The sequence below is a fragment of the Rhinatrema bivittatum genome, chromosome 3, assembly GCF_901001135.1.
Source record: "Rhinatrema bivittatum chromosome 3, aRhiBiv1.1, whole genome shotgun sequence".
In the NCBI taxonomy this organism is placed as follows: Eukaryota; Metazoa; Chordata; class Amphibia; order Gymnophiona; family Rhinatrematidae; genus Rhinatrema; species Rhinatrema bivittatum.
The window spans coordinates 551,860,300-551,874,287 of NC_042617.1; the positions used below are offsets into that span (position 1 = coordinate 551,860,300).

The 13,988-nt window shown below is 43.8% G+C and overlaps 1 protein-coding gene across 2 annotated transcripts in view; it reads left to right on the forward strand.

Moving 5' to 3' along the window:
• Nucleotides 1–13,988, forward strand: part of GOPC (golgi associated PDZ and coiled-coil motif containing) — a 110,464-nt gene that overhangs the window by 62,018 nt on the left and 34,458 nt on the right. For both annotated transcript variants that reach the window (XM_029596436.1, XM_029596437.1), the window contains one exon: nucleotides 283–458. In XM_029596436.1, the coding sequence (XP_029452296.1) occupies nucleotides 283–458 (176 nt within the window). The remainder of the gene's footprint in view (nucleotides 1–282; nucleotides 459–13,988) is intronic.

Sequence of the window (13,988 nt, forward strand, 5' to 3'; positions counted from 1 at the left end):
AATCAGCAAAGAAACCAAATTTTTTGGGAAACTTTAAAAGCAAGTAAAATGACTCCTATGGTCAGCAATATTACTGACTGTATTCTAACAATACATCTATATTTGCTAGTCATTAGGAAATGCAGAAACAGTTGTAAAATAAGCCTTTATCTAAAATAGTGAAATAAGCTAAGTGATTGTCGAAGATGGTAGCATCTTTTAAACTTGGACTCATTTGTTTGCCAAAAGGTGATGTTCGCATCAACATGACTGCTGGTATAATGTCAGCATCTCTCTTGACAGGAAAAAGAGCTTGAAGCAAACAAGAAAGAAAAGGTAAAAGAGGCTCAGCTAGAAGCAGAAGTGAAGTTACTGAGGAAGGAAAATGAAGCACTACGTCGCCATATCGCTGTTCTTCAGGCTGAGGTTTATGGGGCAAGGCTGGCAGCCAAGTACTTGGATAAAGAATTGGCTGGAAGGTACGTAAATCATATTCAGGTGAATTTTCAAAGGAGTTGTGCTCACTATTGTAGCAATTTTCAAAAGCCAGAAACAGTGGAGAGGCCATCTCAGCCCATCATTTTTTATAGGCTTTTGAAGTTAGTACGTTGTTAATAAACAAAAATCTATAGGGAATCACCTCTATTTAAGAAAATGTTATCAAGCTGCAAGCTCATAACCAAATTCATACAAAGTTGATTAATTGCAAAATATTCAAACTTTGATCAGAAATCAGATTAGGAAATCAAATTCTCAGTCTTATTCCAAAAATGTAATCTAAATAATGTTTTTAAAAAATGAATCAGATATTCAATAAATCTATGAAAGAAATGTAATAAAAATTACTACTGCTTACATAATCATTTTAACTCCATTTAAGTCAATTTTTTGTTTTTTAAATATCACCAGAATATTCATTTGAAAACCTTGAGGTCCATATTCAAGAGCATTTAGCTGCCTAACTCAGACTGTTAGATGGCCAAATTAGTATTTAGCCAATTAGGTTAGAGGCTGTCTAGGGGCTTAACTGGGAGGGGGTTGAATTAGCTGTCTATGTTAACCAGCTAATTCAGATATTCAAAGTTAGCCAATTAGCTGGCTATCTCTGGTTGAGCCAAAGAGCGGTCTTAAAGGTTGCCGGTTAAAATTTAGCCAACTAACTTTTTAATATAGCCAGTTATATTCACTTTTGAATATTCACTTTTGAATATGCCTGTAAAGTTAGCTGGCTAACTTTGCTTTCCATGCTGTCTAAATATGAATCTCCTTATAAAACATAATTAGTGGGACCAGCTCAGTGACTAAATAACAGGACTGTGAACTGCCATGCAGAAGACCCAGGTTTGATTCCTTAGGATGGCTTCTGCTCCCTCAGCTGGCTAGGGTTGGGAACCGTGCTCCTGGGAGGAAGGAATCATGGCCATTGCATAATGGTGGAATCTATTATTTAAACCCGGGGTTCACATGTAGCCGGTTTTGTGGACCCTGGCTAAGGACTGTCAGTGTACAAAACCTGTACAGGATGGATCAACTAAAATACAAAAATCACCACTAGCTCAACCTTATATGTGAAAAAATTATAAACAGTAATGTATCAGTTGCAGATAAATATTGGCTACGGAGATGGACCATTGTCCAGGTCCCTCAGTCTGATGAAAACTAAGGACTCTGCTTCATTGGTATCGGCATCAAGGAGTGCCCAGGCGGGGTATTGAGTGAAGCTAAGAAGCATTGGCATCCATCCCCTTCAATGCACATTTCCGGGAATGGGGATATTCTGGCTGTGACTGTAAATCTTCATAAGCAGTCCCACAGAGAGGGGAACTCATCCTTACATCAATCTTGAGAATAACAGCAGCCTCCAAAGGCCTTAATACCAGCCACTGGTCTTTTTCAAGCGTCCCAAGAAGATAAGGATCACTCATCCTGCTTCCCAAGTTGTATTTGCATTGGCAATTTTTGTGTATTAGTACATCAGTATCAACATTGTCAAGTTTGCAAATGGAGGTCTAACTGCTGCTTAAGACTCTCATAGCATCTGCTAGAAACACTCCAATGCTAGCTCTCAGAGAAGCTTCAAGGATTGCCACAGGTGGGAGGTGGGGGAGAAGCTTCCTCAAGGTACAAAAATTCATCGGGGTCTAGATGCCAACAGACAAAACAGTACCTTCACTGAGGCTCTATCTTCTAGCTAGATGAACACTTAGAGTTTACCACCAACCCTTGATTCTAGTTCAAAGCCCAAGTAATCCTAGAGTATGCATATGGATTTGAGGACTTCTCTTAAGAGAAGTCAGTAGGTCTCCTTTTGGAATGCTACCCTCCACAGGAAACAAGAAAGTCTCCTCAGAAGGTCCTCTCCTTGATTTAAGTTTGTAAATACAATGGTGGAAAACATTCCCTTTAGGTTAGAGAAGGAGGAAGAGTCCAGGGTAAAGATGCATGCAATGGAATGACTTTGCAATGGAATGACTTTGAGGTCAAGGAAGCAGTGACTCAAACTGTAGATCACTGTGCTATGCTTCGGATCCTTTCACTTGCCACTACAGACTCTCTGCTCACATCTAAGAAGTATTTGATTGGGGCACTGAGGAGACCCTTCTATTCTCAGAGGAGGTCTCACCCTCCGCTCCTTCATTCCTATCAACAACAGGGACCTTGCTCTTTCCCACATAGCAGAGAACCCAAAAGCCATAGCCATCATTCCAGTCAAAATCTTCAATGGCATCCGGAAGGGCATGGCCTTTAATGTCAGTATACACGTTAGAGGACCTTCTTATCAGGGGAAGGCTAAGATTTTATTTAAACCTCTGGCCCAGGATATTATCAGAGAATTGGGTTCTCAGCATAATTAGAAAAGGATACAGATTACATCTTTAAAAAAAAAAACCCCACCAAATTGTCCCCCAGGAAACTTTTGGTTTGTTTCTCAGCAGCAGTGGCTGCTGCAGAAGAAACTCTTCTCCCTCTTAGAGCCAGTGTAGTTCAATGTGTTCTTCTAGGGAAAGAGGATGGGTATTTATTTTGCAGGTATTTCCTGATTGGAAAAAACCAGGTTTGCTATGGCCAAGCTTGGATCTGTAAAACATTAACAAGTTACTAGTCCAGGAGAGGTTCAACATGAATTACTGTATATACTCGTGGATAAGTCAAGGGCATTTTTTGACCACAAAAGTAAGAAGATTGCCTGTGACCCATGGATAAGTCTAGGGTAAAACCTAGAGGGCTTATGAATATCCCCAGTGGTTCACTCCTTCTCTCTCTCCCCACTGGCTATCCCCAGTGGTTCACTCCTTTCCTCCCTCCCCCATGGCTATTCATGGGTCAATGCTAATTCCCCCCTCCCCCCCCATAATTATTCCCCACTCGTTCACTCCTTCCCTCCCTCCCCCTCCTGATACCTTAACTCACAAGCTGTTGGCAGGACAATGATAGGAGTTTGGGGGAATCTCGGGCCTGAGTTGCAGCTGTGGGGAGGTTGATCTAGCTGCCGTGGTCATCACAGAGGAGCAGGAGTGTGATTAGCTGCTCGAGGCAGCCACGAGGGTCCCATGCCCCACGGCTGCAGAGAAAGTGCCGGCCAGCCTGTGTTTCTTGGGTTGAGGTGAAGAGCTATGTGCCAGGAGAGGAGGTAGAGCTAACACCGTGATCGCGGCTGAACCTCTGAATTACTGTAACTCACTCACTGCAAGCAAGACGACAGGAGTTGCAACTCTTCAGATGTGTCCTCTCTACTCCACTGCCAGGACCTGATTGGCATGCTTAGAACCACGTGGTTCAAAGTGTGACACTGGGACTCCATGGAGGAGGAGGGAGGACGCATCTGAACAGCTGCAACTCCTGTCCTTGTCCTGCTTGTAGCAGGTGAGTTACGGAAAGTCCCAGGTTCAGCTGCAATCATGGGTGTTAGCTCCACCTCCTCTCTCTGCACACAGCTCTTCACTGCGACCTGGGAAACACAGGCTGGCTGGCACTTTCTCTGCAGCTGTGGGGCATGGGACCCTCGTGGCTGTCTGAAACAGCTAATCATACTCCTCTTGCTCCTCTGTGATGACCGTGGCAGCTTGATCAACCTCTCCTGTCATTCCTACAGCTGGAGCCCAGGCACAGGGTGCCTCCAAACTCCTATCGTCATCGTCCTGCTAGCCACTCATGAATTAAGGTATCTGGAGGGAAGGAAGGAGTGAACGAGCAGGGATAGCCATGGTGGAAGGAGGGAAGGACTGGGGATAGTTGTCAGTATAATTATGGGGGTAGGAAGACAAAACTAGCATTGACTCATGGATAAGGTGACCATGTTTTTTTTGGTTTTTTTTAAAGACCTACATTTCTTGACTTGTACACAAGCTTCAGACAATTCTGCTATTCATTGAGCTGAAGAACTGGCATTCTGGACCTGAAGGATAATATGTGCACATCCCCTATTCATCCCACTCATTGGAGATTACATAGTGCATGCCCCCCCCCCCCCCCCCCCAGAAATATATGAATAGAAACTGCTCCAGTATGGATCCTCAGCTTTACCACTGACTGTCGTAGAGGTGCAGCTTCAGAAGCGGAGTCTGTTACTGTATCTAAAGCAATTGGTTGATGGCAGGCTCTTTCTTGATGGGGTCAGAGGCCTAGAATCTCTCCTTTAGACTATTCAACTTCTTCAGGCTCTGGGATTTATCGTCCATTTCCCAAAGTCCAATTTAATCGCATCCCAAAGGATCCAGTTTACAGGAGCCTGGGTTGACTTGCCTCAGGAGAAAGCCTTCCTGTCAATTGAGAGGGCCAGAACTCTGTTACTATTATTTATTTGATTTAACTGTCATTCAATTATTCAAATCATCATAGCGATTTACAGGTAAATAATGCAACTAATATATAGTCATATAATATATAAAAATTAAATCAAGCTGTTTATAATAAGACTAGTAAAATATAAAATATCAATAAAACATTAGGTACTAAGTCAGTAATGATAAATATCAAATCATAATAATAAAACAGGAACACAGATCCTTTCTACAACAGGACCGTATGTCAGCAAGATCAGTCCTTTTCATGTGGTTCTTTTGACTTGCTTTGAATGCGATGCCTTCAGTGTGCCCTCCAGCATCAATTGTTCCAACCGTTATCTCATCAGATATTCGTAATTCTTGAGTTATAGGTGAGTCTGCAGTGATGGATAAACCTGGAAGTTCTGATCTTACAACTTTTATTGTATGTCTCAGCATATCAAGTTGTTCTGCTACTGATGCTTCCATCAGAGGTTGGGTGCAGGCACTGATGCTTTTTTATCCCAAGGACTGTGGTCTGAAGTAGAAAGTTGTTAGCCTTCTGGAACTGCAAGCATTTCAGTATGTTAAGAGCTGTCTCCTACCTGCTTTCAGACAGGAGAATCTTGATCCAGTCGGACAATTTGGTGGCACTGTTTTATATAAACAATCAAGGAGGCACAGGCTTATACACCCTCTGTGAAGAGACACTGTCGGATAATAGAAGGACTAGGGGGGCATTCCATGAAGTTAGCAAGTAGCACATTTAAGACTAATCAGAGAAAATTCTTTTTCACTTAACGCACAATTAAGCTCTGGAATTTGTTACCAGAGGATGTGGTTAGTGTAGCTGGGTTCAAAAAAGGTTTGGATAAGTTCTTGGAGGAGAAGTCAACTGCTATTAATCAAGTTTACTTAGGGAATAGCCACTGCTATTAATTGCATCAGTAGCATGGGATCTTCTTGGTGTTTGGGTAATTGGCAGGTTCTTATGGCCTGGTTTGGCCTCTGTTGGAAACAGGATGCTGGGCTTGATGGACCCTTGGTCTGACCCAGCATGGCAATTTCTTATGTTCTTATGGTCATGGGCCTGTCATTCCAGTTCTTACTTCCAGGCCACCCTTCTCCCAGGTGTTCAGAATATGCTGGCAGACTGGCTGAACTCTTCTTCCATTGGAGAACCCTGGTGATTGTCCTGCTCTCATCTAATAATAACTAGAAGTTTGATTGGTTCTGTTCTTTAAAACTGAACAGCCTGAGTTCAGATGTTGATGCTTTTGCTCTAAACTGTTGCATTGGTCTGCTCTACACGTATCCTTCATTTCCACTCATCACCAGGAATGTCCAGAAGATGATATACAACAGTGTGAGAGTTTTTCTCATAGCCCCAGCTTGGTTATGTTAAGTGCAATATCCTTACCTTCTCTGTCCAGTCCCTTTTCCAGCTTTGGGTGTCTCCAACCTTCATCAGCTAGCAGGGCAGAAAATTCTGCCACCTGAATCTTTCATGCTTGGCCCTCATGGCTTGGATGTTGAGTGCATGGCATGGATGTTGAAGACCACATGATCTCAGCTAGAAAATCTTCCAGAAGAAAATCCTAGAGTTTCAAGTGGAAGACGTTCTCTGCATGGTGTGAGACTAGTCAACTGGATGACTCCTCTTGAGGTCCGAGGGACCTTTTTCAATATGTCTTCTTTCATTATCAGGCCTCAGCACTTCTTACTCGCGATACATCTTAGTGCCATTGTGGCTTATCTCTTGGAACTATCACTTTCCATCCTTTAGTTTCAAAGTTCATGAAGGGAATGTAGCATACCAAGCATCCAGTCAGCAAACCATTAGTACTGTGGAACCTTAAAATAGTCCTAGCTTAACACCTGAAACTTTTCTTCAAATCTCTAGAGTCCGTGGACCTGATGTCTCACCTAGGTGGTTTTCCTTCTGGCCGTCACTTTGGCATGAAGAATGAGCAAATTAGACTTTGATCTCTTAATTACCATCCATTGTTTGTTTCACAACAGAGCTGTTCTATGCACTCATTCTAAATTTCCTCTGAAAATGGTATCTAAATTCCACATCAACCAAATGATTGTGCTTATGCTCTTTCCAAAACTGCATGCACACAAAGGAGAACAGGCTCTTCATTCCTTGGCCTGTAAGAGAACCTAAATGAATTACTTGCAGAGGATTCAGCCTCACCATCAAGTTTCTCAACTGTTCATGTCCTTTGATCCCAACAAGCTGGGAAGGGCAGTTGCCAAAAGAACTCTTTCTAATTGGCTAGCAGATTGTATAGCGCACTATTGCACGCTGGCTGGTTTACAGCTTACAGATTCTGTCAAGGCCCATCCTTATATGAGGGCACTTCCATTGAAGACATATATAAAGCTGCTACTTGGCCATGTGTTCGAACCTTCATGTCCCACTATTGTCTGGATAGTATGTTCGGAGAGATAGTGTCTTTGGACAAGCAGTGCTGCACAGCCTGTTCACCCAATAGTCAACTCTCTACTGAGCTGGGTTTGAGTTGTCTGTTAAGTAGTTATTCCTCAAGGCAACTTTCAGCTTGGGATTCTCTACTGATTATAGCTGATTTAATCTTGCTTATTGACAGAGAAAGCAAAGTTGCTTAACTGTAACAGGGGGTTCTCCATAGACAGCAGGATAAATTGACCATACATTTATCATCTGCCCACCTCCTTGGAGATTCAAGTACTTGGCTTAAGCTCTGGAAGAGCTAATAGGCTCATGAGGCAGCAGTCACTGCATGGGAACTCACACGCATACCCAGAAGCATATCTAAGCTGTGGGAGCTGGGTTTGTGTTGGCACCATTGGATGAAATCACCTGCTAGTTATGGCTGATTTATCCTTATATGTAATGGAGAAACCCCCATTACATGTAAGCAACTTTGCTGTCTTAATTTTCCCACTAGTATTTGATAATGCTTTCAAGGAAGTCATTTTATTTTTGTGTTTTTAACCTGATCAGTAGTTGTAGTTTTTCTAAAAGATAAACCTTACACTGTTCCCTAAATTCCATATTCTCATCACCAACCTTAGAAGGAGGGGAAGGTATTGGTGCTTAAAACAGTGTAGCCAGCTGTGTGTTGAATTGGAATTTAATTACTGATTTTTCAAAATCCGATCTCAAGGCAAGTTACATTTCAAGTAGAGAAGTTATTTCCCTGTCTCAAAGGGCTTACAATCTGGGGGGAGGGGGAGTCATTCACTAAGCCACAGTAAATTACCCTGCTGCTTTGTGCCTTTGATGGTATTTTTACCCATGAGAAAACATCATAACCCACAGTATTTCCCGGAGGGAAAAATATTGTGGCAGCAACCCCCCCCCCCCCCCCCCCCCCCCCAAAATAATGAGCGATGGTAGTGGTGTTGCGGTCCCTTAAAATAGCTACTTGGCCCCGAGCTGGCACCTCAAAAATAGTTTAAAAAATATGGATCTACATAGACTCCCTTGTCCCACTCCCGCCTTCCCCTCCCTTCCCCGAGATGCAACCGTTGTAGCCATAAAAATAATAATTTGACAATCGGGACAAGCCCTGCCCCCCCTCCCCTTCACTAAAAAATAAAATAAAATAAAAAAATATTTGCTAGGATACTAGCCACAAGAATGAGTGGGATATTACCCCATTTAATCTCAGTCAGGTTGGATTCATATAGGGTAGGAAGGCTAGTCGACACCTTCTTAGTTTGTGGGTAGCCATGACGCATTGTAAATCTCAACACATTCTGGCACTGGCGGTCGGATTTGATGCGGAAAAAGCCTTTGACAGGGTAGCCTGGGATTATTTATTCTCTGTATTGCAGAAATTTGGATTTCAAGGGCCTATATTACAGAATATCTCACAACTGTATCTGCAACCACAGTCTATTATTGTAGCCAATGGACTGATGTCTGCTCCGTTTGAGATACATAGAGGTGTCAGGCAGGGGTGACCCCTCTCTCCATTGTTATACATTCTCGCATTAGACCCCCTTCTACGAGCCATAAACGCAGACGCGGGAATAGAAGGTTTGAGGGAGGGAAGTACAAATTTTAAAGTTGCAGCGTTTGCTGATGGTGGTAAACCCAATTACTTCATTAAGCAGGGTCTTAGTCTTACAAGCATGATTTGGTCATTTCTCTGGTTTAAAAATTAACAAAGACAAATCAGAGGCCATAGATACCACTGGCCAAGTACACGGGGGCTGGCCAGGGGTCTTTCCCTTATGATGGGTTACTTCCAAAATGAACTGCTTGGGTATCTACATACCGATAGACATTGGCAATCTGTATACTGTTAACATTACCCCGTTACTTACCAAGATGAAACAGAAATTGAAAGACTGGATGACTTTACCTTTATCCCTATCTGGGAGGATACAGCTATTTAAAATGATTGAACTACCAAAATGGCTATATGTTGTGCATAAGCTACCGATTTGGATTCATAGCCCACAGATTACAGAGTTACACACAGCACTTCGGAGATTTCTCTGGAGGAATAAGAAAGCAAGAATTGGACTGGCAATGTTAATGTGCCCGTTATCTAAAGGAGGTATGACATGTCCCAATATTCATCTGTATAATGTTGCTAATCTGTTGTGTCATCTCAGAGACTGGATAGAAGCCACTGATGTGTTAATACCAAGGGACCTATTTCGGGACTGGTGTAAACCGCTAAAGCTGAGCAATCTCATGGTTGCTCCAAGCTCTGCACTGCCCCTGCATATTCGTGACTTTCCATACTTCGTGGCTTGACGCACTGCGTGAAAACGGCTATGTTCACGGCTACACATTCCGTGGAGAAAATTGATTTTTGCAACCATCGTTTTTCTCCCAGCTGGGAAAACTTTGTGTTTACTCACTGGAAAATAGCAGGCCTCACTCACATACATCAACTACTTGACCCCTCTGGGAATCATCTATATTCCTTTACAGAGTTACAAACAAAATATGGACTATCACATAAAAGCTTCTTTGCATATCTTCAAATACGTCATTTCATGCGCACGTGGGTGGGACACTCCACCACGGTTCACAACCAAGATATGTTGAAAATGTTTTTCACATCACAACAGCAGCGTATGACCTGTTCCATTATGGTGAAAAAGCTACTCCCCCTAGAAACCTCGGACCGGATCAAGCAACTGGTGGATATATGGACTCGGGACTTGAACAGTCTGATCTCCCCATCCCAACTAGCAGGATGCTTCAAAGCCACAGCAAAATGTGCAGAAAATGTACAACTGAGAGAAACTCAATACAAACTTTTACACAGAATATACATTACCCCAATTTTAGCCTGTAGATGGAAGTTGACAACCTCGATGACCTGGCAACCCTGCGTCATAACTTCTGGGACTGTAATCTCATCCAACAGTTTTGCGCTAAGGTCCTGGGATACATCGGACGCCTTCTTGCGCTAGGCCTACCCATGGACCCGAAATTGTGTCTATTGTTTCTCATCTGAAAAACAGTGCCAGGGATTCATCTTAAGTCAGCGCAGTTTCATAAGAAACCTCTATTATTGGCCAAATAGGCTATCCTAACACAGTGGCTAATCAGAGTCCCTGTCACTATTACAATGGAGGCTGAAACTTCACAAACTGGCTGTCTATGAGCTGTTGTTGGCTAAGACCTCGGCTTCCGTCAAGAGATATGATCTGTACCTAGACATTTGGAATCCATATTTACTTTCCCTTAATCATTAGGCCAGAAGTAAAATTCTAGACATAGCAGCATAGCTCTTATTATACTCTTAACTCTCTTCATTTAATAAGGCCTGGTGACACAACCGACAAACAAGAAACTTCCAATCCTACGGAACTTTACAGTCCTGTCGTTTGTTCAGTGCAGACTTTTCATCTATCGGGCCTGGCACTACGGGAATAAACGGCGGACCCCAGCTTAGTATGGTCTAGTGGTTCTTAGCACTCCTCAGTGGTATCCCCTCGTAAATTTCTGCCCATGATGTTGGGAAGGGCTCCATGGACCCTGTGTTGACCAACATGACTCAAAGACTTCCAACCTTTACAGTATCATGGACTCTACGTTCCAAAGCCTCAAAGATTCGAAGACTCACAGACTCCAAGCCACGACGCCTTAAGGCCTAAGGAAATGGCCCCTCATGGATTCGAGAAACTCGATGTTACCAAGGATCAACACCTATAAAGACCACTGTCATGGCCCTTAAAGGACAGCGCATGGGGGGGAAAGGGGGGCGGAATTAGGGAGGGAATGGGGGGATAATTTTCAGTACTTCACAGTACCTCTTTGTATATCATCTGCAAGTCAGGAACCTAATGTTCCTGGCTTGACCTCCTGGAGTTATGTATATATATCATAGAAACATAGAAATGACGGCAGAAGAAGACCAAATGGCCCATCCAGTCTGCCCAGCAAGCTTCACACATTTTTTCTCTCATACTTATCTGTTTCTCTTAGCTCTTTGTTCTATTTCCCTTCCACCCCCACCTTTAATGTAGAGAGCAGTGATGGAGCTGCATCCAAGTGAAATATCTAGTTTGATTAGTTAGGGGTAGTAGCTGCCGCAATAAGCAAGCTACACCCATGCTTATTTGTTTTACCCAGACTATGTTATACAGCCCTTATCGGTTGTTTTTCTTCTCCCCTGCCGTTGAAGCAGGGAGCTATGCTGGATATGCGTGAAGTATCAGTCTTCTCCCATGCTGTTGAAGCAGAGAGCCATGCTGGATATGCATCGAAAGTGAAGTATCAGGCACATTTGGTTTGGGGTAGTAACCGCCGTAACAAGCCAGCTACTCCCCGCTTGTGAGTGCGAACCCTCTTTTCTTCTCCCCTGCCGTTGAAGCAGAGAGCTCTACTGGATGTGTGAAGTATCAGTTTTTCTTCTCCCCTGCCGTTGAAGCAGAGAACTATGCTGTATATGCATTGAAAGTGAAGTATCAGGCTTATTTGATTTGGGGTAGTAACCGCCGTAACAAGCCAGCTACTCCCCTCTTTGTGAGTGTGAATCCTTTTTTACCACATTTCCTCTTGCTGTTGAAGCTTAGAGCGATGTTGGAGTCACAGTAAGCATGTGTATGTTTATTTAATAAGGGTATTGTCTCCAGGCAGTAGGCATCATTCTGGCGAGTCACCCACTCTTCATTGGTGGCCTCTTGACTTTATGGATCCACAGTGTTTATCCCATGCCCCTTTGAAGTCCTTCACAGTTCCAAGGATCAACTTGGAACTGTATTGGTACTTTGCTGTTTATGTTTAGTTTATATGAAAATTAAGAAATAAACGTAAAAAAAAAAAAAAAAAAAAAAGATATAGATATATAGATATAGAGACCGAGACCCCCTCCTCTGACCCTTCAACACAAATTTACCTCTGGTGGTCTAGTGCAGAGTTTCTCAAGCATTGTGCCGTGGCATGCTAGTGTGCCACAGCAAGATCCATGCTGTGCAGCGGTAATCTCCTTTCAGCTCCCTTCTTTGTCCACTATAGTGTTGCACTGCAGCAGGGGCATTGTTGGCCCCAGATACATTTATTTATTTATTTATTTAACACTTTTTTTATACCGACCTTCATAGTAATAACCATATCGGATCGGTTTACATAGAACAAGGGTATAACTGAAGCAATAAATAAAATAGTAATTAACAAGAGAGGAGAATAAGGCAAAGTTACATTTAACAAGGAGTAAAAACTTGGGAAGCATGAGACCCATGCCCAGAGTCTGTGGCCTTGCAATTTTTTTTTGGATCCCAGCTGGGCCCAGGCCAAAGAAAGAAGGCAGCTGGGGTTGTTCTGCAGAAGAAAGGAAGTTACTGGTGTCCGGGCTGCACGGCCAAAGAGAAAATATTGCCATGTCCTGCCCGGACACTTGGCCAATGAGAGTATGTTGCTGTATCTGGCTCGGCTGCGCAGCCTAGAAGTTCAATACATGTGGTGGAAGAGAGGTGGCTGCGGCAGAGCCAAAGAGAAGAGACTTCTGTTGCCAGCAGAATGCACATTCAAGGAGCAAAAAGAGAACGTGTGAGTGAGTGTGAGAAATAGTGTCTGCAAGAGATTGTGTGTGCACAGTGCATGTGCAAGAGGTATGTTTGTGAGCAATAGCATGTGTGCTGTGAGTGATGCTACATTGGTCCAAGGAGGTAGCTGCTGCTGCCTGCATATCCCAGGAAGAAAGAGAGCATGCAAAACATATAGGGGAGAGAGAACATGAGAGAGAGAGGGGAATTGGGAGCCTGCTTGTGTGTCTGCCTGTGAGAATCATTGGGAGCCTGCATATGTATGTGCCTGAGAGAGAGGTTGAGAGCCTGCTTGTATTGGGGAGCCTGCTTGTGTGTGTGTGTCTCTGCCTGTGAGAGAAAGAGGGATTGGGGAGCCTGCTTTTGTGTGTGTGCCTATGAGATAAAGAGGGATTGGAGAGTCTGCTTGTGAGAGAAAGAGGGATTGGGGAGCCTGCTTGTGTGTGTGTCTCTGCTTGTGAGAGAGAGAGGGATTGGGGAGCCTGCTTTTGTGTGGGTGCGCATGAGATAAAGAGGGATTGGGGAGCCTGCTTGTGTGTCTGCCTGTGAGAGAAAGAGGGACTGGGGAACCTGCTTGTGTGTGTGTCTGTGAGAGAAAGAGGGATTGGGGAGCCTGCGTGTGTGGGGGTGTGGGCCTGTGAGAGAGAGGGATTGGGGAACCTGCTTGTGTGTGTGTGTGTGTGTGTGGGCCTGTGAAAGAAAGAGGGATTAGGGAGCCTGCTTGTGTGTGTGTGTGTGGGGGGGGGGGGGCTGTGAGAGAGAGAAGGATTGGGGAGCTGCTTTATGTGTGTGTGTGTGTGTCTGTGAGAGAAAGAGGGATTGGGGAGCTGCTTTGTGTGTGTGTGTCTGTGAGAGAGAGATGGATTGGGGAGCTGCTTTGTGTGTGTGTGTCTGTGAGAGAAAGAGGGATTGGGGAGCTGCTTTGTGTGTGTGTCTGTGCCTGTGAGAGAGAGATGGATTGGGGCGCCTGCTTGTGTGTGTGTGTGGGGGGGGCTGTTTTAGAGCCTGTGTTTGTGTGCCTGTGTGAGCATGCATGGTTGTTAAAGCCTATGTGTTACAGGCACACAAACACATAATGTGTCTATGAGGGAGAGAGAGCCTGTGTATGTGAGAACATAGGCATGTGTGAGATAAACTTAACCAATGTTCCCTTTAAGAATTGGGTTGCTGTGAGCATAAAAGTGATGGGCTTTTTACATCAAAGAAAGTAGTGCTCACAGGGTAATGTAACCAAAAATG